Source organism: Hylobates moloch, unplaced genomic scaffold (genome assembly GCF_009828535.3).
Source record: "Hylobates moloch isolate HMO894 unplaced genomic scaffold, HMol_V3 SCAFFOLD_19, whole genome shotgun sequence".
Lineage (NCBI taxonomy): Eukaryota > Metazoa > Chordata > Mammalia > Primates > Hylobatidae > Hylobates > Hylobates moloch.
In genome coordinates this window covers 7454488-7477601 of record NW_026652294.1, presented here as the reverse complement: position 1 = coordinate 7477601, position 23114 = coordinate 7454488, and the positions used below count along the sequence as shown (strand labels likewise).

Sequence of the window (23114 nt, the reverse complement as noted above, 5' to 3'; positions counted from 1 at the left end):
AAACTGGGGTCCCGTAGGTGTCCTAACCTCCTCACCCCACCTTCCCAAGGTGTGGGACTACCAGTGAGCTCCGTCTACCAGCATCGCCACTTCTGAGCATGTAGTTTTTTTTTTTTTTTTGCGAATAATGTTTTAATGGAAAGGAAGGCATAACTACACAGAACAGTGTTTTAAAAGATAATAAAACAATGCCATCAACACCAAAAACCGACGTTTTTGAAAACTTTGGCGAAATGGACAAATTGCTAGAAAAATGTAACTTACAAGAAGATAAAAAGAAATTTTAAAATCTTGAATCATCCTATAACTATCTTTTTTTTTAGATGAAATTCATTTTTTTCTTTTTTATTATTATTATTATTATACTTTAAGTTTTAGGGTACATGTGCACAATGTGCAGGTTTGTTACATATGTACACATGTGCCATGTTGGTGTGCTGCACCCATTAACTCATCATTTAGCATTAGGTATATCTCCTAATGCTGTCCCTCCCCCCTCCCCGTATTTTTTAAAAATATTTGTTTACATCCCAAGCAGCCATTCCAGCTTTATGAATAAATTCTACATTCTCAGAAAATGCAGAATAAATCCTTGCCTGCAGCCCAGAATTGACTTGGTTGCAGTAGCTGTCAGGTTGACAGCCAAGTCACCAGCTGGCGCAGGGTGGAGGATGTAGGGCCTGCAGCCATGGGAAGGCATTTGGGTGGGATGGGGCAGAGGAGGTGAGAGGTGACAGGCCTCGAGGGTGCTGGGTCCAAGAATAGATCGATGAAATCTCCAGGATGCTAGGCCACGTGGCAATCCTGTCTCCATTAGAGCCCTTAGGTTCACAGCACCAGTGCAGGGGCCCTTAGGTTGATGCTTTATGAATAGGAAGACAGAGGCCCTAGGCCTTGCATTGAGAAGGAGGACCCTGAACCTGCTCCATGCTGAATCAAGCCACTGTGTCTTTGTCATTCAGGTTCCTCTGCCTAGAGCACCCTCCTTAATTTATTCTGGTTTCAAGATTCGGTTCAAGGGTCTCTGCCTCTAGAAACCCTTGAGTGGAGCTGACCACTCTCAACTTTGGTTGTCTCCTGCCCAGAATTCTTGCCTCCAGCATCATCCACCATCCAAGATAGCCTGGGTTTATCTTTCTTAATTCCATTGAAATTTCATCTTGGAAGTTGAGGGCTTATCATCCAATAGGCACACAGAAGAAGAAAAGAAGGAAGAGGGACGGGGCATGGTGGCTCATGCCTATAATCCCAGCTACTCAGGAGGCTGAGGCAGGAGAATCGCTTGAACCTGGGAGGTGGAGGTTGCAGTGAGCTGAGACTGCACCATTGCACTCCAGCCTGGGTAACAAGAGCGAAACTCCGTCTCAAAAAAGGAAGAAGGAAGAAGGAAGAAGGAAGAAGAAGAGCAGGAGGAGGAAGAGGAGGAAGAGGAAGAAGAGGAGGAGAAGGAGGAAGAGGAAGAAGAGGAGGAGGAGGAGGAAGAGGAAGAAGAAGGAGGAGGAGGAAGAGGGAAGGGAGAAGTGGAGGGAAGGGAGAAGTGGAGGAAAGAGGAGAATAAGAGGGAAGACGGGAGGGGAGAGAAAAGAGAGGGAAGGGAAGGGAAAAGAGAGGAGATGAGAAAGAAGGAAAGGAGGAGGGAAGAGAAGGATGAAGAGAGGTGGGAGGAAAGGAGAGAAGGAAGAGAAAGAGAGGAGAAAGGAGGGAAGGACGGAGAGAGTCAAACAAGATCAACAGAGCACTGGCTCAGGAGTCAGGAGACAATGATTCTAGTCCCCTGTAGCCTCGTTGGGTGACCCTGAGAAAGTCTCTTCCCTTCTCTGAGCCTTGGTCCCTGCCCTGTTCAAAGAAGGGCTTAGGCTGGCTGCAGTCCAAGTCCCTTTCCAGCCCTTGGACTCTCCACCCATCAGGGATGCTCTTAGGGCCAAGTGGGCAGGTGACTCCTTGGCTTCTTCAACCATGCAGAGAGATCTTTATGGGAACTGGCAGAGCCCTGGCAAGTTGAGGCCATGGGAGGCTGAGCTTGCTTGTCCAAGGCCCTCTGCACAGAGAAGCCACCCAGGCCCAGCCCTGCAGCTCTCCCACTTCTCCTGACTCCACCACTCTTCACACCCTTTAATTCAGAGCTTGAAGAATTGAACAAAGCTGTCCCAGCCAGCTGGGTCCCAGACACCAACTCTAATCAGCACCCTCAGGAAAAATGTAGGGGAAGTAAATGTACTCTGGGGTTGGAGCACCTTGTTTCAGGGTGAAGCTCACCTCATGAAGGGGTGGAGGCAGCTGGGATGGAGGTGGAGAAGGGAGAAGCCTCTCAGAATTGGAGGAGAGCCAAGCAGAGTTATGAGCTACAGTGAGAAGCCACCAGATGGGGACCTGGTTGGGCTCCTCTGAGCCCTGCACGCTTCACCTAAGAAATTAGATGTGAGCCCAGAGATGCAAAGACAGGCCAGGCCTGTCTTGGAGAAGAGGACAGAGGTAGCATCCTTAAAGTGGAAACAGCAAGTCCCTCTAAAAATGCCAAGCCTCCCTCGGACCCCCAGTGACGTAGTGCATGGCAGACAGAGTCCAGCTTTGTGCCACTTGGGACTGTGTGACCCTGAATTAGTGGCTGCACCTCTCTGAGCCTCAGCTTCTCCACCTACAAATGGAAATCATAACATCATAGTACTTACCCCATAGACTTGTGAGGGCTAAATGAGCCAACCAGCCCATGTTAATACCCAGGGAGGTGAATTGGGTGGGTTCATTGAAATGTTGAACATTGGACACACCCTTGACCTAATAGTTCCACTACCAGGAAACCATGCCTCCAAAATGCACACAACTGTCTGTACACAAGGATGTTCAGTGTGCCATTATTCATAACACCAAAAAGGCAAGAAACAACCTGAATGCTCATGAACAGAACTGTCATATACACAGAGGCCCATTCATTCTGGACAGTCCCCTGCAGTTGACAAAGAGAATCAGGAATATCACTATGAAGCAATGTGGAAAGAGGCCCAAGGCGAGATATGACATGTGAAAAAAGCAAAGGGCATAGAACAAAGGTGGTGTGAACCCACTGGCATAAAAAGCAATAGCCAACCACTTAATCCACATATATGTGTTAAATGCATAGATGTAGTTAAATGCTCAGTTTTGAGGCCTGAAGATACGGCTGCTTGGATTACAGTAATGCACCGCCGTCAGTGTCCTGGTTTCGATATGTACTGCAGCTATGCATGATGCCCTCATTGGGGGCTGCTGGGAGAGGTTTCATGGACTGTTATGTGTGATTTTTACAATTTCCTGGGAGTGCATAATTATTTCAAATCAAAAGTTTAAGAAAAAGGCCAGGCGCAGTGGCTCACACCTGTAATCCCAGCATTTTGGGAGACCAAAGTGGGAGGATTACCTGAGGTCAGGAGTTTGAGACCAACCTGACCAACATGGTGAAACCACGTCTCTACTAAAACTACAAAAAAAATAGCTGGCCGTGGTGGCGGGCACCTGTAATCCCAGCTACTCGGGAGGCTGAGGCAGGAGAATCCCTTGAACCCGGGAGGCAGAGGTTGCAGTGAGCTGAGATCACACCACTGCACTCCAGCCTGGGCAACACAGCGAGACTCAGTCTCACAAAAGAAAAAAAAGAAGTTTAAGAAAAAAACAAAACTAGCCAGGTTAGGGTAGTGAAATTATCCTGTATGATACTGTAACAATGGATATATGACATTATATAATTGTCAAAATCCGTGAAAGGATACAACAGAAGGAGTATAGGTGGACCTTCGCTGCTAATAGAGTATCAGTATTGGTTCATCACAAGATATCAGTAATAGGGAGAACTGTGGGGACAGGGAGAAGGGGTATGTAGGAATTTTGTACTTTCTGTTCAATTGTTTTGTAAATCTAAAATGCTTTAAGAATTAAAGTCAGCCAAGCACAGTGGGTCACACCTGTAATCCCAGCACTTTGGGAGACTGAGGCGGGAGGATTGCTTGAGGCCAGGAATTTGAGACCAACCTGAGCAACATATTAAAACGCTGTTTCTACAAACAAATAAATAAAAATTAGCCGGCATAGTGGCACACACCTGTAATCCCAGCTACTCAGGAGGCTGAGGTAGGAGAATCGCTTGAAACTGGGAGATGGAGGTCGCAGTGAGCCGAGATCACGTCACTGCACTCCACCCTGGGTGACAGAGAGAGACACTATCTCAAAAAAAATAATAAATAAATATAAGCCTGAAGGAGGACAGGAACAGTGGCTCACACCTGTAATCCCAGCACTTTGGGAGGCTGAGGCAGGTGGATCACGAGGTCAGGAGCTCGAGACCATCCTGGTTAACACAGTGAAACCCCATCTCTACTAAAATACAAAAAAATCATCTGAGCATGGTGGTGGGCGCCTATAGTCCCAGCTACTCGGGAGGCTGAGGCAGGAGAATGGCGTGAACCTGGGAGGCAGAGCTTGCAGTGAGCCAAGATGGCGCCAGTGCATTCCAGCCTGGGCAACAGAGCGAGACTCCATCTCAAAACAAAAAAAGCCTGAAGGAAGGGTACACCCCAAACTGTTCACAGTGGTCACCTTTGATAGCAATGGGATTTGGCATTGGGGTGTGAGGAAAGACCTTTTGTTTTTTTTAAAACTTTCTATTCTTCTGGACTATTTCCATTTTTTATAGACAGACAACATTGACATATTCCTCATACGATTGCTTTGAAACAGTAAGACTGGTAAAACACTTCCCAAAGCTCTTAAATCATTGTGTTGGTCATTGTGTTATGTTAACAGTCCCTCTGTTACTATCACTGACCATCTACACTCAAGTCTTACCACAGCTTGGAGAGCATCCAGCCACCTCCTCCTACCCCTGGATGGACCATCCTTGCTACTGGTGCCGGGGTATCCCAGCTCTGTGTGGGACTGGGCCCTTGTCATTATTGATATTGTCTCTCCTCCCTGTGAGCACCTCCTGGCTCCCCGAGTTACAGCCTCATCCATTCTGGGACTGATATCTTTACGATGGTAGCAGGCGGGGAGTGAGGTGCCAGCTAGATAGCAGCCTCCCTTCATAACCCCATTATGGGGCCCCTCGCTGGGTTATATATGGTTCTGACTGCATCATATATTAAGCAATGGGTCAGCAGCAAGTAGACTGGTAGATTTAGTGAGAGACAAATTAAATAACCCATCGACCTTCAGAGAAAAAGGAAACCAAGCAAAGTCCCCATCAAGACAAGCATTGCTCATCCTTGTTGCTATTTCGAATTCCAAACATTACTGTCATTTCTGTCAAGTGGTGAGGGACAGGAGGCAGGCTGACCAATAGTCTGACTCTCCGGGGATACGCACATCAACTCTTACAGCTACAGGACCACAGGGATCGGAGGTTAAAGACTAGCCCAGGTTGGGCTCAGTGGCCCATGCCTGTAATCCCAGCACTTTGGGAGGCTGAGGTGGGTGGATCATGAGGTCGGGAGTTCAAGACCAGACTGGCCAAGATGGTGAAACCACATCTCTACTAAAAATACAAAAATTAGCTGGGTATGGTGGCGGGCGCCTGTAATCCCAGCTACTCGGGAGGCTGACGCAGAGAATTTCTTGAACCCGGGAGGCGGAGGTTGCAGTAAGCCAAGATCATGCCACTGCACTCCAGCCTGGGTGACAGAACAAGACTCTGTCTCAAAAAAAAAAAAAAAAAAAAAAAAAACGGCCCAGGTCAGCCTCTCCTAAACGTTGCTAGGGAAAACTCCCCTAGGCCCTGGACCGATTTTTCATTAATAATAATGCCAATGATAGCAATGACAGAGCTTTAAATACTCAAGTTCAATAATGTCAGCCTCACAAGAACCCCAGGAGGCAGGCACTCTGATTATCCCCACTTTACAGATAAGGACATTGAGTCTCAGAGGTCAAAGGAGTCGCCTGGGCCATGCAGGAGAAACAGGGTTGAACACCGGTCAGCCTGGTTCCAGAGCCCATGCCTTTAGCCCCGAGTCTGAGCTCTCCTTGATTCTGCTTAGAGGGACAACCTTCCAAATTGAGGACTGGATGGAGATTAGATGGAGCTGAGGAGGCGCTCTCAGGAGAGAGGGTGGAGATCCTAGCACCCAGAATGTACCCACCAGCTTGGCCAGCTGGGTGGCCTTGTAGTGGAGAAGAGCAAGAACTTTGGAGGCAGACAGGTACTGAGTTCTGACCTTGGCCCCATCACATGCTGCTGTTTGACTTTGACAAAGATTGCAAGATCCTGAGACTCAGCATCTTGGACCACAAAAATGGTGATTCCTTCCCTGCCTGTCAGGCTTGCTGTGAGAATTAAAAGTGAGAATTTATGCAAAGTGATCCCCAGCCTGGGGCTGAGGTGGAGGACGGGGAAAACTTGGAGAGGATTTTAACAGAGGTCATTCCTGGGAAGAGGAGTGTGTCTGATTTTAATCTCATACAAAAAAAGAGGCCCCAAGACAGAGAAATCGTATCTTGCTGCAAAGAGGACATAGAGTTCATCCTTGATTTACTCTTCTGTAGGAAGAAGGTCTTTTGGGGGTCTCAGAGGATGGTTGGGGACACTGGTAATAAAACAGAGAGCGAAAGTCTCAGGAGCCATTCCATCTCTACCTCAGTACAGAGCCGGGATGCAATGGCTATGGAAACTTTGCAACATTATGATTTCTAAAACCTAACTCTCTTACTTATATGCCTGGCACTGTACCCCAAAGCCCTTGGCAAACAGCATCTCAGTTCATCTGCAAAACAGACCTGTGAGGCTCAGAAAACTGAGCCTCAGTTTTCTGAGCCTCAGAAAGCTTAAGTTACTTGCTCAAGGCCACTATGGCAAGATATGGCCACACCAATAGCTCCCATCCTATACGCCCTAGAATCTCGCTGCTCCTTCATCTAGGGGTGGAATTTGGTTTCACTCATCCTTGAAATTGTGACATGATTTTTACCAACAGAACATGGCAGAAGTGTTGCAGCTCAGAAAAGGTGATGCACCTTCCATCTTGCTTCCTGGAAACTTGCACTTGGAGTCCTGAAGCCACCATGCCATAAGGAAGCCCAACTAGCCCACAGGGAGAGACCTGAGACCACATGAAGCCTAGGAAATGGGCTACTTCAGCCTTCCTATGCTTCATCAGCCACCAGTTGACTGCAGCCACATGAGAGACCCCAAGCCAAAACCTCCCAGTTGAGCCCTGCCAAAGTGCAGATACACAGAAGCCTTGGGAAATAATAAAGTGATTGTTTAAGCCATGGGTTTGGGGGCTGATTCCTTCAGTAGCACTGTAATGGAACAGCCACAAAGCCAGCCAGTGCTGGAATTCTTACTTCAATCTGAGCCCAGATCTGTGTCACTCTAGACTGTGCTCTAACCATTGTCCTACACTACCCTTGGCCTCTCGGGCCTTCTGCTAAGCTGTGTAAAGAGCACTGAGCTGAGAGTCTAGAACTGGATTCTGGTTCTGAACTTGCTGTTCTCTAGCACAGAAGTTTCATTTCATGCCCTTAGGTGAGGAGCCACATCTCTGAGAGGTGCAAGTTCTTCACTCACCAAATGGGTTTAGCAACCCTCACCAAGCCCATCTCAGAGGCAGGCTTTAATGCCAAAAGAAAGAAATGACAACCAAAATGCTTTGCAAAGAAAAGAGAGTTACTGCTTACTGAATACGTCGTATGTGCCAAGTATTAAACATTTATTATCTGACTGTACAATGATTGTAGAAGGTAGGTGGTGTTATTATCAAACAAGAAAACTGAGGTCCAACGAGATGAAAAGTCACTGACACAGGGTGAATCACACTGCCAGGAGATCAGGGAGCCTGGACTCAAATGCTTCTCTGTCCAATTCTGGGACGCCAGCTCTCCCCTCCTCCCTACTCTCTCTTTACCAAGTTTAGCTCCAGAGAGCATCCATTGGCTGCCATTCGAAATACACAAGCACCAGCTAATGGTTCCACAGGCCACTTTTCGCCAAAGGAGAGAAGCCTGAGCTTGGATGAATTGTTGTCTAATGGACCTGGAGTGATGGCTTGAGCCATGAGCCTTGGTGAACAGCAAATCAACCATGATCTCAAATCACCTGGTGTTTTCTGCCTGCCATGTGGTGCCGGCCCTCAGAGCCCCCTCCCACTGCCTTCCCCAGGAACCCATCAGTGATGGCAAGCCAGAGAGACAGAAAGGAAGTGTGGATGCTATGTAGGCAGAGGGAAGGATGCAGTCTCATTGCCAGCACAAGAGCAGGCTTCTAAGATCCAAAGGCCAGCTGTGCCCAGCCTCTCCAGACAAATCTGTAATAAACTGACTAAGCCCAGGAGCCACCTGTCCTATGATGGGAGGTGTCCTAGAGTCAGGGCAAGAGGGGATGCCCACAGGAGCAGAGTGATTGTCGTTCAGTGCCCTTGTCTGTCTGTCCTCCTGCCTGGCCCCTCTCCTTCACCTGCCAATGTGATTAAGTGCACAACCCCTTCACATCCCTCATCTCACCTCCATTCCAGGGCAACCTCTCCCTCCTTTGAGAGTTGCCAAGAAGACACATGGCTCAGTAAATACTTACTGAGCACATACTACGTGCGGGGCCCTGTGCTAGGCCCTGGGGATGCAACGATGAGCAGAATCAGACAAGACCTCTCTACTCACAGAGCTACAGCCCAGCATAGGAGACAGACATTAATCCAATAATCAATCGTCCCACATGAAAAATAAATAAAGGTGGCCAGGGAATGCCTGGAGCATACAGAGCAGGAAAACCAGACCTTGCTCAGGGCCAGGGAAGGCTTGCGGGGGCGGGGGGTGGGGGGGGGGCAGTGACTTTCTAATCAAGAGCTGAGGGGTTGACAAAGGGAAGTAGGGAGAGCAGGAGAGAACAAGACTGCCATACCACAGCTCTTGCAGGGAATAGCAAGAGAGTAAAACTGGAAACATCCTCGGCAGCTGAGCCACAGCACCATGGGTGCAAACTGAGGCTGGAGAGGTGGGCAGGCACCAGACCAGCTGGAATTGCCCTCATACAGGGTCATCGGTAGCTCTATTGAAGTAACCCAACCAAACGTGTGAACTTGGGAGTTACTGCTGGCTGCGGCATGAGAACAGATCAGGGTAGAAAGGATGGGGAAGAAGGGAAGCCAGGAAACTAGCTGGGAAGCCATTCCAGGCTTCCAGGACAGAGATTATGTCCAATTGGGTGACGTGATCATAAGACAAGGATCCCTGGAGAGAGCTCTAGGGCTCCCAGCTGAGGCTCCAAGAATAAATCCACAGCGATCTTGCCCTGGTCCAACCTGAGAGTCCCTAAACAGGGACCATTTGTCCTTTGACCATCCTTTTTGCACGCTGCAGTAGAAGGAAGAGGTCTTGGAGCCAGACAGTCCTGAGTTCCAGTCCAAGCTCGGGCGAAGCCTCATATTGTGTGCCCTGGGCAAGCGGTTTCTCCTGGAGGAGCTTCAGTTTCCTCATCTGCAGAATGCAGCTGAGTTTATCTAGAGGAGCAAATGGGATGCCATGTGCTAAATCGCAACATGGGGCTGGCATGGGAAGGGTGCCTTAACATGGGGCTGCCCAGTTCCATCCCCACTGAGAGCCGGGCACAGGGAGGGCACACTCAGAACCTGTACATGAGGAGTGAGGGAAAGGGGAGGCCATACTTGACCTCCAGACACCAGAGGAGCTGAGAGATGAAGCATCTCCTTGCCCATCACAGCCATGGGCCGTTCGCTGAGCCCTCCTCAGCAGGCAAGCCCACGACACCTTCTGCGCAGCATGGACATCCTAGGTGAACCAGACAATTAGGGGTCTAGGGGTGATGCCCACGGTCTTCCACCATATCCGATCTCACAGTCCTGACAGTGCCCCATCTGCCAAGGCTGTCAGGCAACATCTAATGCAAGTTCAGAAGCCTTCTCGCTGCCTGGACCTTGCCAGACAGAGCAGGGCCACCCCCTGACATCCAGGCTGAGCAAAGTACAGTTGCCCTGGACAACCAAGAAGTTTATATGGAGGGTGTCCACCTGAGCCCACCTGGCTTGTGCCAAAAGCTATACCTTCCACACACAGGAGAATTGCTTAGACTTCAAGAGTACTCTCTCTCTCTCTCTCTCTCTCACACACACACACACACACACACAAAACCCTCAACTATATTGACGCAACTAAGAAGGGACCTGGTCCCTGTGCAAAGCCTGAGAGCCTTAGGTTCAGGCAGCTTTGAGCTCCATCACTTCCCAGCTGTGTGCCCTTGGGCACGTCCCACCACCTCTCTGAGCCACAACTGCACCACAAAGACTCACCTTAAGGCATTATCTTGAATATTTCCTCAGGTCCGGTGATCTAGCAAGTAACTCAGCACAGAGAGTGCTTGGGAATCATTGCTCCCCTATTCCCTGGAAGCTTGGAGATCTTTGTGGCAGCCTTAGCTTGCCTCTGAGCAACCTGGGCAGGCATGGGGACAGAGGAATGGTGTGGGCTGGGTTTTGTGTGAAAAGGGCCACTCTGGTGGCCGGGTGGAGAGACTGTGTAAGGTTAAAAATCAAAATAAAGGTGAAACAAAACCCAAAATGGGATTTGTAGCTGCAGAGAAAGTGGATTTACCAGGGTGAGTTTCTGGGCATGGTTGTAGCTACATGCCAGTGTTGGCATGTTTCTGTTTTTCTTTTTTTTTTTTTTTTCAAACTCACGAATACAGAAGATTCCCTCTGTGGTTTAGTCTCTATAAAATGTGTGTGTGTGTGTGTGTGTGTGTGTGTGTGTGTGTGTGTGTGTGTGTGTTGTGTGTGTGTGTGTGTGTGTGTGTGTGTGTGTGTGTGTGTGTGTGTTCACTGGGTCAAGAGGTAAAATGTTTCTTACCATAAGTTGAGGCCAAAATAGTGTAAACCCCAAATAGTTCAGAGTAATTGGCTAGAAGTTTAAGAGAGGACTGGGGACACAGACCCAGAGGACTGGTTTATGTCTACCATGGGATCTGCAGGACAAACAAAACAGACACATTTCCAGAACCACAAAGCCCTGAACTAATGGCTTCCTATGAACATCGTTGCGTTTCATCACTCCTCACCCTATAGAGAAGGTATCATAGCTGTCCCCATTTTATAGATGAGAAAACTGAGGCTTAGATACAGGAAGGGACCTGTTCAAGATTACACATCCATCAAAGGGCAGAGCTGAAACTTGGCTGGAGGTGGCTGACTGCAAAGTCTAGTCTTCTTGGCATACACATACATACTTGTCCCATCACAGAACCGCTCTGCCTCTGGGCTCTCCTTTGCAAAATGGGCCTAATTTTTACCTGTTGTGCAAGCCAGTTTGGGGCATACATTCAACTAGAATTTTCCGAGCAGTTACTATGACCCAGCTCTCAGGAAGAATAAAAGAAAAAAAAAAAAAACTGGTCCATAGGTAAATAAAATGTGGTATATCCATATGATGGAATATAATTCAGCCATAAAAAGGACTAAAGTACTGATCCATGCTACAAAATGGATGAATCTTGCAAACATTACACCACGTGAAAGCAGCTAGTCACGGCCGGGCACGGCAGCTCACGCCTGTAATCCCAGCACTTTGGGAGGCCGATGCGGACGGATCACGAGGTCAGGAGATCAAGACCAACCTGGCTAATACAGTGAAACCCCGTCTCTACTAAAAATACAAAAAAAATAGCCGGGCGTGGTGGCAGGTGCCTGTAGTCCCAGCTACTCGGGAGGCTGAGGCAGGAGGATGGGGTGAGCCTGGGAGGCAGAGCTTGCAGTGAGCAGAGATCGCGCCACGGCACTCCAGCCTGGGCGACAGAGTGAGACTCTGTCTCAAAAAAAAAAAGAAAGAAAGAAAGAAAGAAAGTAGCCAGTCATAAAAGACAACAAACATAGCACATATTGCATGATTACATTCATGTCAAACATCCAGAACAAGGAAATCTACAGAGACAGAAAGTAGATTCATGGTTGTTTAGGGCTGGGGGAAAGCATTGCTTAGGGATGGGGGTTTAGAGGGCAATAGCTAAAGGCTATAGGGTTTCTTTTTTTTTTTTTTTTTTTTTTGTGACATAGTCTCACTCTGTCGCCCAGTCTGGAGTGCTGTGGTACAATCTCGGCTCACTGCAAGCTCCGCCTCCCGGGTTCACGTCATTCTCCTGCCTCAGCCTCCTGAGTAGCTGGGACTACAGGTGTCTGCCACCATGCCCGGCTAACTTTTTGTATTTTTTTTTTAGTAGAGATGAGGTTTCACTGTGTTAGCCAGGATGGTCTCGATCTCCTGACCTTGTGATCCACCTGCCTCAGCCTCCCAAAGTGCTGGGATTACAGGCGTGAGCCACCGCGCCCAGCCCGGCTATAGGATTTCTTTTTAAGATGTGACAGAAGAGCTGGAGATCGAGTTAATTGCCAATAATTTGATCAATCATGCCTGCATAGAGAAACCTCCATGGAAACCCCTAAAAGATGGGGTTCAGAGAGCTTCCAACACATCAAAGTGCTGGGAGGCTGTCATGCCTAGAGAGGACAGGAGTCTCTGCCCTCTCCCCATCCCTTGCCCTGTTCCTGAGTTGTATCCTTTATAATAGAGCAGCGGTTGTAAGTAAAGTGTTTTCCTGAATCCTGTGAGTCATTCTAGTGAATTATTAGACAAGAAAAGGGGGTCATGAGAACTCACTACATAAAAGCCACTTGGCTAGAAGTACAGGAGGTCGGGTGCTTGCAGCTGGCATCTGAAGTGGAGACAGTCTTGTGGGACTGAACCCTTAACCTGCAGGGTCTGTGTTAACTCTGCTAACTCAGAATAGTCTGAGAATTGAGGTGAATTGTAGGCCTGCCATAGGCAGGAACACAGGGTACTTGAGAGGTAGGAGGTGTGGTCCCAGAGGCTGGTCTCAGGGCTCAGAGCTCAGGCAGACCTAAGTCCGAATCCCATCTCTAGCTTTAGCTGTATGTCCTGAGGGATATGCATGAAACTCTCTGCTGCGCATCAGTTTCTTCCCTATAAAATGGGCATCGTAACAGTCCTCACCCCTCCCAGGCTGTTCTAAGGAGGTGGTGACATCATCTGGTCTATAAGCACTCAGCACAATGGCCCCAGGAAAATGAGAATGGCCCAAACCCCACTCTGGAAGGTACTGGCTGTGTGATACCAGATCAGTGGCATACCTTCTTGGAGCCTCTGTTTGCTTGTCTATAAAATGGAGATGGATGAAAATGAACCCTTATGAAACACCCCTCCAGGAGCCAAGTCCTGTGCACACAGTTTTTGCCACTGACTCCTTCAGTTCTCACAAGAAGCCTACAAAGTGGGTACCGTCATTAGCCCCATTTTACAGAGGAAGAGACTGAGGCTCAGAGAGGCTGAGCCAGGATTCATATCCAGCAGGCTGACTCCTGACTCTTGCCCATGGCATTAGGTTAGCACATACATCTAATCCATTCAAAGGGCATAATAGAGGTATAAGTGCTTTTGAAACTGTCAAACACCACGCCAATATTAGTGGTGATTGTCATTGCTATAACAGTTCAAAAACCCTGTGTCCAGTTATAAGGCCCAAATTCTCCCCAAAGGGAACTATTATTGGTTTTTAAAAACAGGATTGGGACTCTCAGAATTCGTTAGGAAGCCAGGCGTGCTGAGAAGGGAGTATCATTTTAATGAAAAAAAAAAAAAAAAAAAAACCTGATTACTGAAAATGATTCTTAATATACTTCAAAATGATCTGTTATGACACAAAGCAAAGACATTTATATACGACTCTGAAATTCTTAATAGCTGATTTTAGAGCAACCTATTATGAAATCTTTCAAAGCAGAATCTATAAGTAAGTAAATCATCGGGCAGGCCTCCCAGGCAGACTGACGGCAGCTCTTCTTAAAATAATTTATAACATGCGGTGGGGGGAGGACTGGCAGAAATTATTGCCATCATCAAGTATTAGTAAAATATTTATAAAAGTGACTTTCTCTTATCATCGGATGCACTGATGTGATGGGTCAGGTCCTTGAGCCCACATCAGAGGGGGGGGGGCCCACTTTGCCCCAGGAGGAGAAACTCAGGAATAAAATTGAGCTCCTTCACTTCCCTGGTGACAGGCCAACAAGCCAGGGGGCTCCCTTAGTCTCTGGATAAATATTTCAACTTCCTTGTCTCTTGGATAGGACAACCAGGAGGCATATTCCTCAGAGTCTCCCAGGGGTCCCCAGCAGGACTGAGCCTCAGTTTCCCAGGGGGAAGCCACTCCTTCATGCACCTTATACTGCCTGCCTTCCCTCTCCTGTGTCATTTTCCCATTCCCCTGCCACAGCCTTCTGGGGTCCTTCCCCAAATATGCAACATGTTCCCACATCTCTGTCTCAGGGTCTGCTCCTGACTCAGGTTGGCCTCAGTGACCAGGACGTTGAGTGAGAGACATCACAGTTCCCTGAGCAAAGTAGTGGTGATGCCCCAACAGCCAAGCGCTGAGCATGGCCCACAGCTGATTTTTTTTTCCAATCATTTTGGGGGTACAGGTGGTTTTTGGTTAAGTTCTTTAGCGGTGATTGATCAGATTTTAGTACACCCAACCCCCCAGCAGTGTACACTGTACCCAATATGTAATGTTTTATCCCTCACCCCCTCTTAACATCCCCCACCTGAGTCCCCAAAGTCTATTATATCATTCTTATGCTTTTGCATCCTCATAGCTTAGCTCCCACTTGTAAGTGAGAATGTATGATATTTGGTTTTCCATTCTCAGGAAATGGTTTTCCATTCTCTAAGAGGCCATCCTAGAATAATGGCCTCCAGCTCCATCCAAGTTGCTGCAAAAGACATTATTTCATCTCATCTTTATGGCTGAGTAGTATTCCATGGTGTGTGTATATATATATATATATCTCACACTTTCTTTAACCACTCATTGGTTGATGGGCACTTAGGTTGGTTCCATATCTTTGCCATTGTGAATGTCCGTGGATGATTTTTGGCAAGACAAGTGGCATTTGTATTTTCATATTTGCCCCAGCCCAGCTTGTCTGTCCTTGGCTTGGATCAACTGTGGAATCCCCATCTTACTTACTCCTGACTCAGTATGACTTCTAGAAATTTCCAAAATCCAAACAGTGGGTTAATGTATGTGGCTCAAATGGATGAGAATCAATCAAAGGAATAGGCCACAGGGCCCGGGAATGTGGGGATGACAGAAAGGATGCACCAGCACCTTCTCGAAGATTTTACTGCCCTCCACCAAGGTAACAGCCCAGGATGTCAGCCAGAATCCATGCACAGTCCCAGGACAGACCTCAATTCACACACATGTTCATTCAATAAGCAACTTCCAGTTCTATGTTCTGGGCCCAAAGGAAGCCACCAGCCACTGATAAGAGCCAGACAAAGTCACAATCATAATACAAGGCACCAAAGGCCCCATGAAGGCAGAAACCCTTGCTCTTCATCCTCACTCTCTCCCCAGAACCTTCTATATTGCCAAAAAAGGGAGCAGCTTTTGAGGTGAGGAGGTGAGGAGCTTTGAATGCCAAGCCAAGGAATTTTATTTGACTTAGAGGCAAGGGAGAGCCTCCAGAGGATTCTAAGCAGGAGAATGACAGTATGGGTCTATGTTGTAGAAAGGAACCTGATGGTCATGATGAGAATGGGTAGGAGTAGGAATGCAGGTATCAGCAAGGAGGCTACTGTACCCATCCAAGTACACACACACACACACACACACACATGTAAACACTGCATGTAAGGTGATAACAGTAAGGATAGAGAAACTAGGACAGAAATGATGTCACAGAGACCATCTCTAGAACATAGTGAATGACTGGATATGGAGAAGGTAAGGACTAGGGGGATGGCAGGAACCACTTGGAAGACCAGGTCAAAATAGGGAAAATCGCAAGCAGACACTTAAGGATGGGGACAAGGATACAAGATCAGTTTCAGGGCATGTGGCAGGGAACATCTCCAGGATGTCTAGCTAGAAACACAGCACCTTGGCTGGGCGCGGTGGCTCATGCCTGTAATCCCACTACCTTGGGAGGTCAAGGCAGGAAGATTGCTTGAGCCTAGGAGTTTGAGACCAGCCTGGGCAAAAAGTGAGACCCCTGTCTACAAAAAAATAAAAAATATATATATTAACCAGGCATGGGGGTGCACACCTGTAGTCCCGGCTACTCAGGAGGCTGAGGCGGGAGGATTGCTTGAGCCCAGGAGGTGGAGGCTGCAGTAAGCTATGATCGCGCCACTACTGCTCAGTCTGAACAACAATGCAAGACGCTGTCTCAAACAATAAAAATTTAAAAAATAAAAAGAAACGAGGCACCTTTACTGCACAGACCCAACCTTCCCTTGCATATTCTAGAGCTGCTGTACTGTACTTCCAGTACAGTAGCCACTGGCTACCTGTGACTACTTAAATTTAAATTAAGTAGAATTAAATAAATTAAAAATTCAATTCCTCAGTCGCACTACTATATTTCAAGTGTTCAGGAGCAGCCTATGGCTAGTGGTTACTGCACTGAACAGCAGTCATCTCCATCATTGCAGAAAGTTCTTGTGGACAGAGCTGGTCTAAAAGGTTTGCTTGAAACGCCAGCCCTGTGTCCTCCTCACGATGCCTAGTTTGAGCAGCCTCCCCAAGAGCAGTCCCAGAGACATACAAGGTGACAGATTGACCCTGTTCCCACCTCTCTGAGAGAAGGGCCTTGTCAGGCGCCTGCCAAAGGAGACAGCTGGCCTCCCAGGTGAGCCCGGCAGGAAGGACGTACCTTTGCAGGCCCCTGCCGCGCCCAGGTGGTAGATGGCTGCCAGGACCCGCCAAACGGCCCGCTGCTCGCTCTCTGAGATGCCCAGCATCTCCATGGCACCCTGGAGCTGGGCAAAGGCAGCTGCCGCCTTCTGTTTATCTTCAGGCTGGGGGCAAAGGGAGAGAGGAAGAAAACAAGGCCATCACGATGGAGAAAACACCAACTCACAACTTGAAGCTGAGCTCCGTCTTGGAGGAATGCGAGGGTCATTTTATTGCCACAGTAAATTACCCACAATTAAGCTGAGGAGTATTGACAGACACACTCAGGCGACTGGGAAAGTTATCCAAACCATTTTTCTCTGACTTTGAAATGCAGTGTGGCTTTTATTCCTGCATGTGTGCATGCATTACAGATTTATGGAAGCTCTGCTCTATGCGGGGCTCTGGTCTGGGGATGCAAAGATGAGCAAAGCCCAGACCTTGACTTTGAGGCCCTCTCAAGGTAGAACTGTAAAGAGACATAAAAGCAACTAAGTGTGAAAAGGGCTAAGTGGTAGGTAGGCTATGGGTACAGGTTGATACGCAGGCTATATAGGGTCTATAGGTAGGGTCTAGAGGGAGGCTCTGTAGGGTAAGCTGTGCTATAGGTCTATGCAGAGAACCATGGGACGTCAGAGGGAGAAGGGGTAATTAATCCCACCCAGGACAGCCAAAGAGAATAGCATAGAGCAGATCAAACTGTGATAGAAGTTTGAAAGATAAATAGGCAGAGCTGGCCAATTTAATAAAACTCCCAACATGCAAAGGGAACCACATGAGCAAAAGGGATTATGGGAGGCAATAGGTGGTCAATGGAAGCAGTTATTTTTGTTTTGTTTATTTTTGAGACAGAGTCTCGCTCTGTTGCCCAGGCTGGAGTACAATGGCACGATCTCAGCTCACTGCAACCTCCACCCGCCCCTGCCCCTGCCCCCGCCCCGGGCTCAAGCGATTCTCTTGCCTCAGCCTCCTGAGTAGCTGGGATTACAGGCACCTGCCACCACACCCAGCTAATTTTCATATTTTTAGTAGAGAAGGGTTTCACCATGTTGGCCAGGCTGGTCTTGAACTCCTGACCTCAAGTGATCTGCCCACCTCGGCCTCCCAAGGTGCTGGGATTACAGGCGTGAGCCACTGTGCCCGCTCTGGAAGCAGTTATTTTTGGAGGTGGGTCAGATAGAGATGGGGAGAAGATAAAGCTGGAGAAGCCGGCATGGGCCACCCTTGAAGGCCTCAACCATGATACTAAAGGGTGTGGGCTTTAAACTCCAGTCATGATTGGTAAATACTGATTCGTGCCCCTACTATATTCCTGAGCTCATAACAGACATCATTAATAAATCAAGATCCTATAGCAAGCCAGTGAGTCCAGATTCCTTGCAGGACATTGCTTCTTGCAGCCACCACCAACTGAGCTTTCCCACTAAAGGAAATGGCACTTGTTTTCTGTCTCCTGTGCAGCAATAGAAATTTTTTTTTAGACAGGGTCTCACTCTATGGCCCAGGCTGGAGTGTAGTGATGTGATTATAGCCCACTGCAGTCTCAAACTCCTGGGCTCAAACGATCCTTCCACCTCAGCTTCCCAAGTGGCTGGGACTACAGGTGCACCCTACCATGCCCAGATGATTTTATTTTATTATTTTTTTTTTAGAGATGGGGTCTCGCTATGTTGCCCAGGCTAGTCTTGAACTCCTGGACTCAAGTGATCCTCCCACCATGGCCTCTGAAAGTGCTGGGATCATAGGCGTGAGCCACTGCACCCAGCCTGCCAAATATTTTAACAGAAGGAAACAGAAAATGACATGATCAGATGTTTATGGATTGTAGGATTTTTTTAAGATTTATAATCCCAATTATATTTGATTGAATATTAAAATTAGTCTGAAACTACTATGCACACACCATCTGGCCAAGGAGACTCAGCCCAGAAGCCTGCTGGGTGGAAAGGAAGTGAGCTGGGAATGGGAATTCTTTTGTCAATAATCCACCAGCCGATAATGAGAAACTGATTTGCACTTGGCCTGCTTAGAGAACTTGGGTGATGAACTGTAGGCTGTTAAAGCCAGCAAGTCTTTGAATTTTGCGCATCCAGTGCCCAGAGAGGGGGTGACACTTGCCCAAGGTCACACAGCAAATTAATATCAGACACAAGACTAGAAGCAGGCTTTTCTGATTCTTGAACTGATTCCCAGTCCAAGATACTTGTCCCCTCCACTCAAGCCACTTCCTCTAACTGGGAAACTTGCAAGAATCATCAACCAATTGGGACGACGTCAAAGCATACAGTGACATTAAGAGATTTGCTTGGGAAACATTTCAGTTAATAGCAAAAGCATGTTCCACTGATCCATCATATTTCTGGGCCGCCACAGGATCACAAAATCCCTAGCAACCAGGAGCTCAACCTAGCAACTGCAGCTGGAGCAAACAGAGGGACGGAAGGCATCTTACCAACATACTCTCAGTTATTTATGAGATCTCAAAGTAGCAGAAAAAGGACGCCAAAAGGACAGTGCCCACACATTTATTATGGCTCCCACTGTCACCTATGAGCATTTGACTTTAAATTACAGAAGGACTCCATCATCTACCAGGTAGCTCGTGTGAAGAGAAGAATGAGAAAACTTCCACTAAAGCTCATTTGCTCCTTTCTCTTCCTCATCCCCTCCCAATGTCTTTTTCTAATTTTTATATCTTTAGTAGAGACGGGGTTTCACCATAATGGTCCGGCTAGTCTCAAACTCCTGACCTCAGGTGATCCACCCGCCTCGGCCTCCCAAAGTGCTGGGATTACAGGCATGAGCCACCATGCCCGGCCAGAAAGTTTTAACGATATACAGTTTGTTATGAATTATGTAAAATATTTGCAGGAAAAATACTGGAAGAACACCTGCAGGTACAGGACCAGTGGGTTTCTCAGGGTGGTGAGGTGAATGGCGCTTGTTTTCTGGTTTGAGTGTGTGCGTGTATTCTGGTTTTTGGTTTTGCCCTTGTGTTTTTTCTGATTTCTCCATAGGAAGTAGGTAGTAATTTCGTTTTTTAGTATTTTTTTTTTCTTGAGACAGAGTCTCGCTGTGTCACTCAGGCTGGAGTGCAGTGGCGTGATCTCAGCTCACTGCAGCCTCTGCCTCCCAGGTCCCAGTGATTCTCCTGCCTCAGCCTCCCGAGTAGCTGGGATTACAGGCATGTGCCACCACACCCGGCTAATTTTTGTATTTTTAGTAGAGATGGGGTTTCACCACGTTGGCCAGGCTGGTCTCAAACTCCTGACCTGAGGTGATCCGACTGCCTCGGCCTCCTGAAGTGCTGGGATTACAGGCGTGAGCCACTGCGCCCAGCCATAATTTAGGTTTTTGTTTTGTTTTTTGTTTTTTTTTTTTTGTTTTTTTTTTGAGACGGCGTCTCGCTCTGTCGCCCAGGCTGGAGTGCAGTGGCGCAATCTCGGCTCACTGCAAGCTCCACCTCCCGGGTTTACGCCATTCTCCTGCCTCAGCCTCTCCAAGTAGCTGGGACTACAGGCGCCCGCCACTATGCCCGGCTAATTTTTTTTTTTTGTATTTTTAGTAGAGACGGGGTTTCACCGTGGTCTCGATCTCCTGACCTCGTGATCCGCCCGCCTCGGCCTCCCAAAGTGCTGGGATTACAAGCGTGAGCCACTGCGCCCTGCCAGTTTTTTTTTTTTTTTTTAACAGATGCTTCATTAAAAATATGAATTAGAAGAGAACAGAAATAAATTCAGTAAGAGGGAAAACAAGATGTGCTGCCAAGGAACATGGAATGGGAACTGAGTGCCTAGGTAGCGTGTCTTGCTGTTGGGGAGCAGGCCAAGCCCTCCCCAACTTGCCCAATGCTGCCATCCTTGATGATGGAGGAGGAGGAAGAGGAAGGAGAAGAAGAAAAAGAAAGAAGGAAAAAGAAGAAAGAAGAAGAAGAAGGGCTGACATGGGAAGTGTCAGGCACTGCTGAAGTGCTTTATTGGCTTTATCTCATTTCATCTGAGGTCAAGGTGGACTCTTGCTCTCCTAGTTTTCAAAAAGGAAAAAAGTCGAGGCCCAAGGAGAGGAGGTCACTTGCTTAAGGCCACCCAGCTTAACCGCTGGTACTGGGATTCGAACATCACTATGTCAGACTCCACCGTTGCCAGTGAGTTTTCAGTGAAGATGGAACCAGCTGTTACAGATGAAATAGAAGCAGAATTAATCATAGTAGGGGGGCTGGCTAGGAGGAGAAGGAAAGAGGAGGGCTCAGCCGGGGATGAAGTTGGGTTGAAGTTGGGTTGTAGAGTTGCCAAAGAAAACGCGAGCCATCCAGTCAAATTTGAATTTCAGGTAGACAATGGATAATTTTTTCATAAATATGTCCCCCACAATATTTCGTCCAGCAAAAATGCTGGCCTCACTGCCTCTGACTACTTTCACTCTCACTCCAGGACCAGCTTGTGGTCCGCTCCTCCAGGCAGCCTGCCCTGATAGGCTCGCAACCCTTCAGGCTTCCCTGTGCAATATTTGGGACATGCTTATACTAAAACATTATTCAATGTTTATCTGAAATTCAAATTTAACTGGGCATCCTGTATGATTTGCTAAGTCTGACAGCCTTGGGGACTTAGCAACTCCCATTATTGGGAGGCATATCCTGATCACCAGATTCCCTTAATGAAGCTGTACCTGGCCTACCCGACCCCAGTAACTAGCCCAGGCTTGTATCAAAGACCAATGAATTTTCAGACTTTATTTTTCTTCTGAAAGAACAGAGAAAACATTCTCTTGATACCTGCCAGGTAGCAGAGAGAGAACAAAGAAACACTCTACCAGTTCCTGCGAATCAACTGGTCTAAAAAATGCCCCACAGAAATAAAGAGAAAAAAAGCAAACCACTTCAAATGCTTCTTTGACACAAATTCACGCTGTGACCAATGGCTTTATGCAGACTGTTAACAAACAGGTCAGGTTGGGGAAAGCTCAGAGGACCTCAGCTTGGGTCCTTTTCCTTCTCAAAAACAAAAGGAAAATAAACAACTACTCTTTTGCTGATTCAAATGGATGTATTTGGCCAAAGCTCATTAAACGAATGAGAAAAATCAGTGCTGAGGTGACTTCTCATCTCTTGCCTTCCAGGTGGAGGTCTGGGCTCCTAATGACCCCAAATCACGGGGGAAAGGGTATGAAAAAAGAACACGCTGCTCAGTCCCCCAAGTGAAGAAGCTGTCCCCCTAGTATTTGTTTTAGCAAGAATGCCAGCCTCGTTGCATCTGTTCATTTCATTCTCACTCCAGCTCGTTTTATGTATGAGTTTTGAGAATGAAAGAAATTTCATTCTCATTCTCATGGCCAGCTCTTGGTCACCTCTTCCAGGCAGCCTCTCTGATATGCCCCCAACTCTCCAGGCTTGCCCATACAATATTTGGGACATACTTATAAGGTGACAAGTAGATTCGCCCCTGGAGTTCAAAGACAGGGCAGACACATCACCTCACCCAGTGCAGAAACAGACTCTACAACAGTGGTTCTCAAAGCGGGGTCCCTGGACCAGCAGCATCAGCATTGCTGGGAACTTGTGAGAAATGCACATTCTCAGGCCTCACCCAGAGCTACTGAATTAGAAACTCTGTGGATAATACTCAGCAATATGTAAGAGAAAGAGAGAGAGAGAGAGAGAGTGTGTGTGTGTGTGTGCGCGCGTGCTCGCGCACACATGCACAGGCTTAGCAAATTTTTTTTTTTTTTTTTTTTTTTTTGAGACAGAGTCTCGCTTTGTCTCCCAGGCTGGAGTGCAGTGGCACGATCTCTGCTCACTGCAACCTCTACCTTCTGGGTTCAAGCAATTCTCCTGCCTCAGCCTCCCGAGTAATTGGAACTACAGGCATGTGCCATCACGCTCAGCTAATTTTTAGTATCTTTAGTAGAGATGGAGTTTTACTATGTTGGTCAGGCTGGTCTCAAACTCCTGACCTCAGGTGATCCGCCCACCTCGACCTCCCAAAGCGCTGGGATTACAGGCGTGAGCCACCGCGCCAGCTGAATTTCTTTAATGACCAATGATGTTGAGCATATTTTCATGTGCTTAGTTGCCATCCATTTACTTTTTTTTGTATGTTCCATCTTTGCCCATCTTTTTTGTTGGGTTGTTTCATATATGAGTTTTGAGATTTACTTTTATATTCTAGATAAAAATACTTTATCAGATAAGTGATTTGCAAATATTTTCTCCCAGTCTGTGGCTTGCTTCTTCATACTAATAGTGTCTTTCAGAGAGCAGATGCTGTTCCTTTTGATAAAGTTAATTTGTTCTCTTATGGACTGGGATTTTGATGTCTCATTTAAGAAATCTTTGCCCAGCTCAGGGTTACAGAGATTTTTCTCATTTGTCTTCTAGAAATTTTGTGGTTTGAAG

General features: G+C 47.4%; 1 protein-coding gene across 1 annotated transcript in view; it reads right to left on the bottom strand.

Moving 5' to 3' along the window:
- The window catches only part of MYO18B (myosin XVIIIB), a 256961-nt gene that overhangs the window by 217398 nt on the left and 16449 nt on the right, over positions 1-23114 (bottom strand). Inside the window, exon 8 of the mRNA XM_032139582.2 lies at positions 16701-16845. Within this exon, the coding sequence (XP_031995473.2) occupies positions 16701-16845 (145 nt within the window). The remainder of the gene's footprint in view (positions 1-16700; positions 16846-23114) is intronic.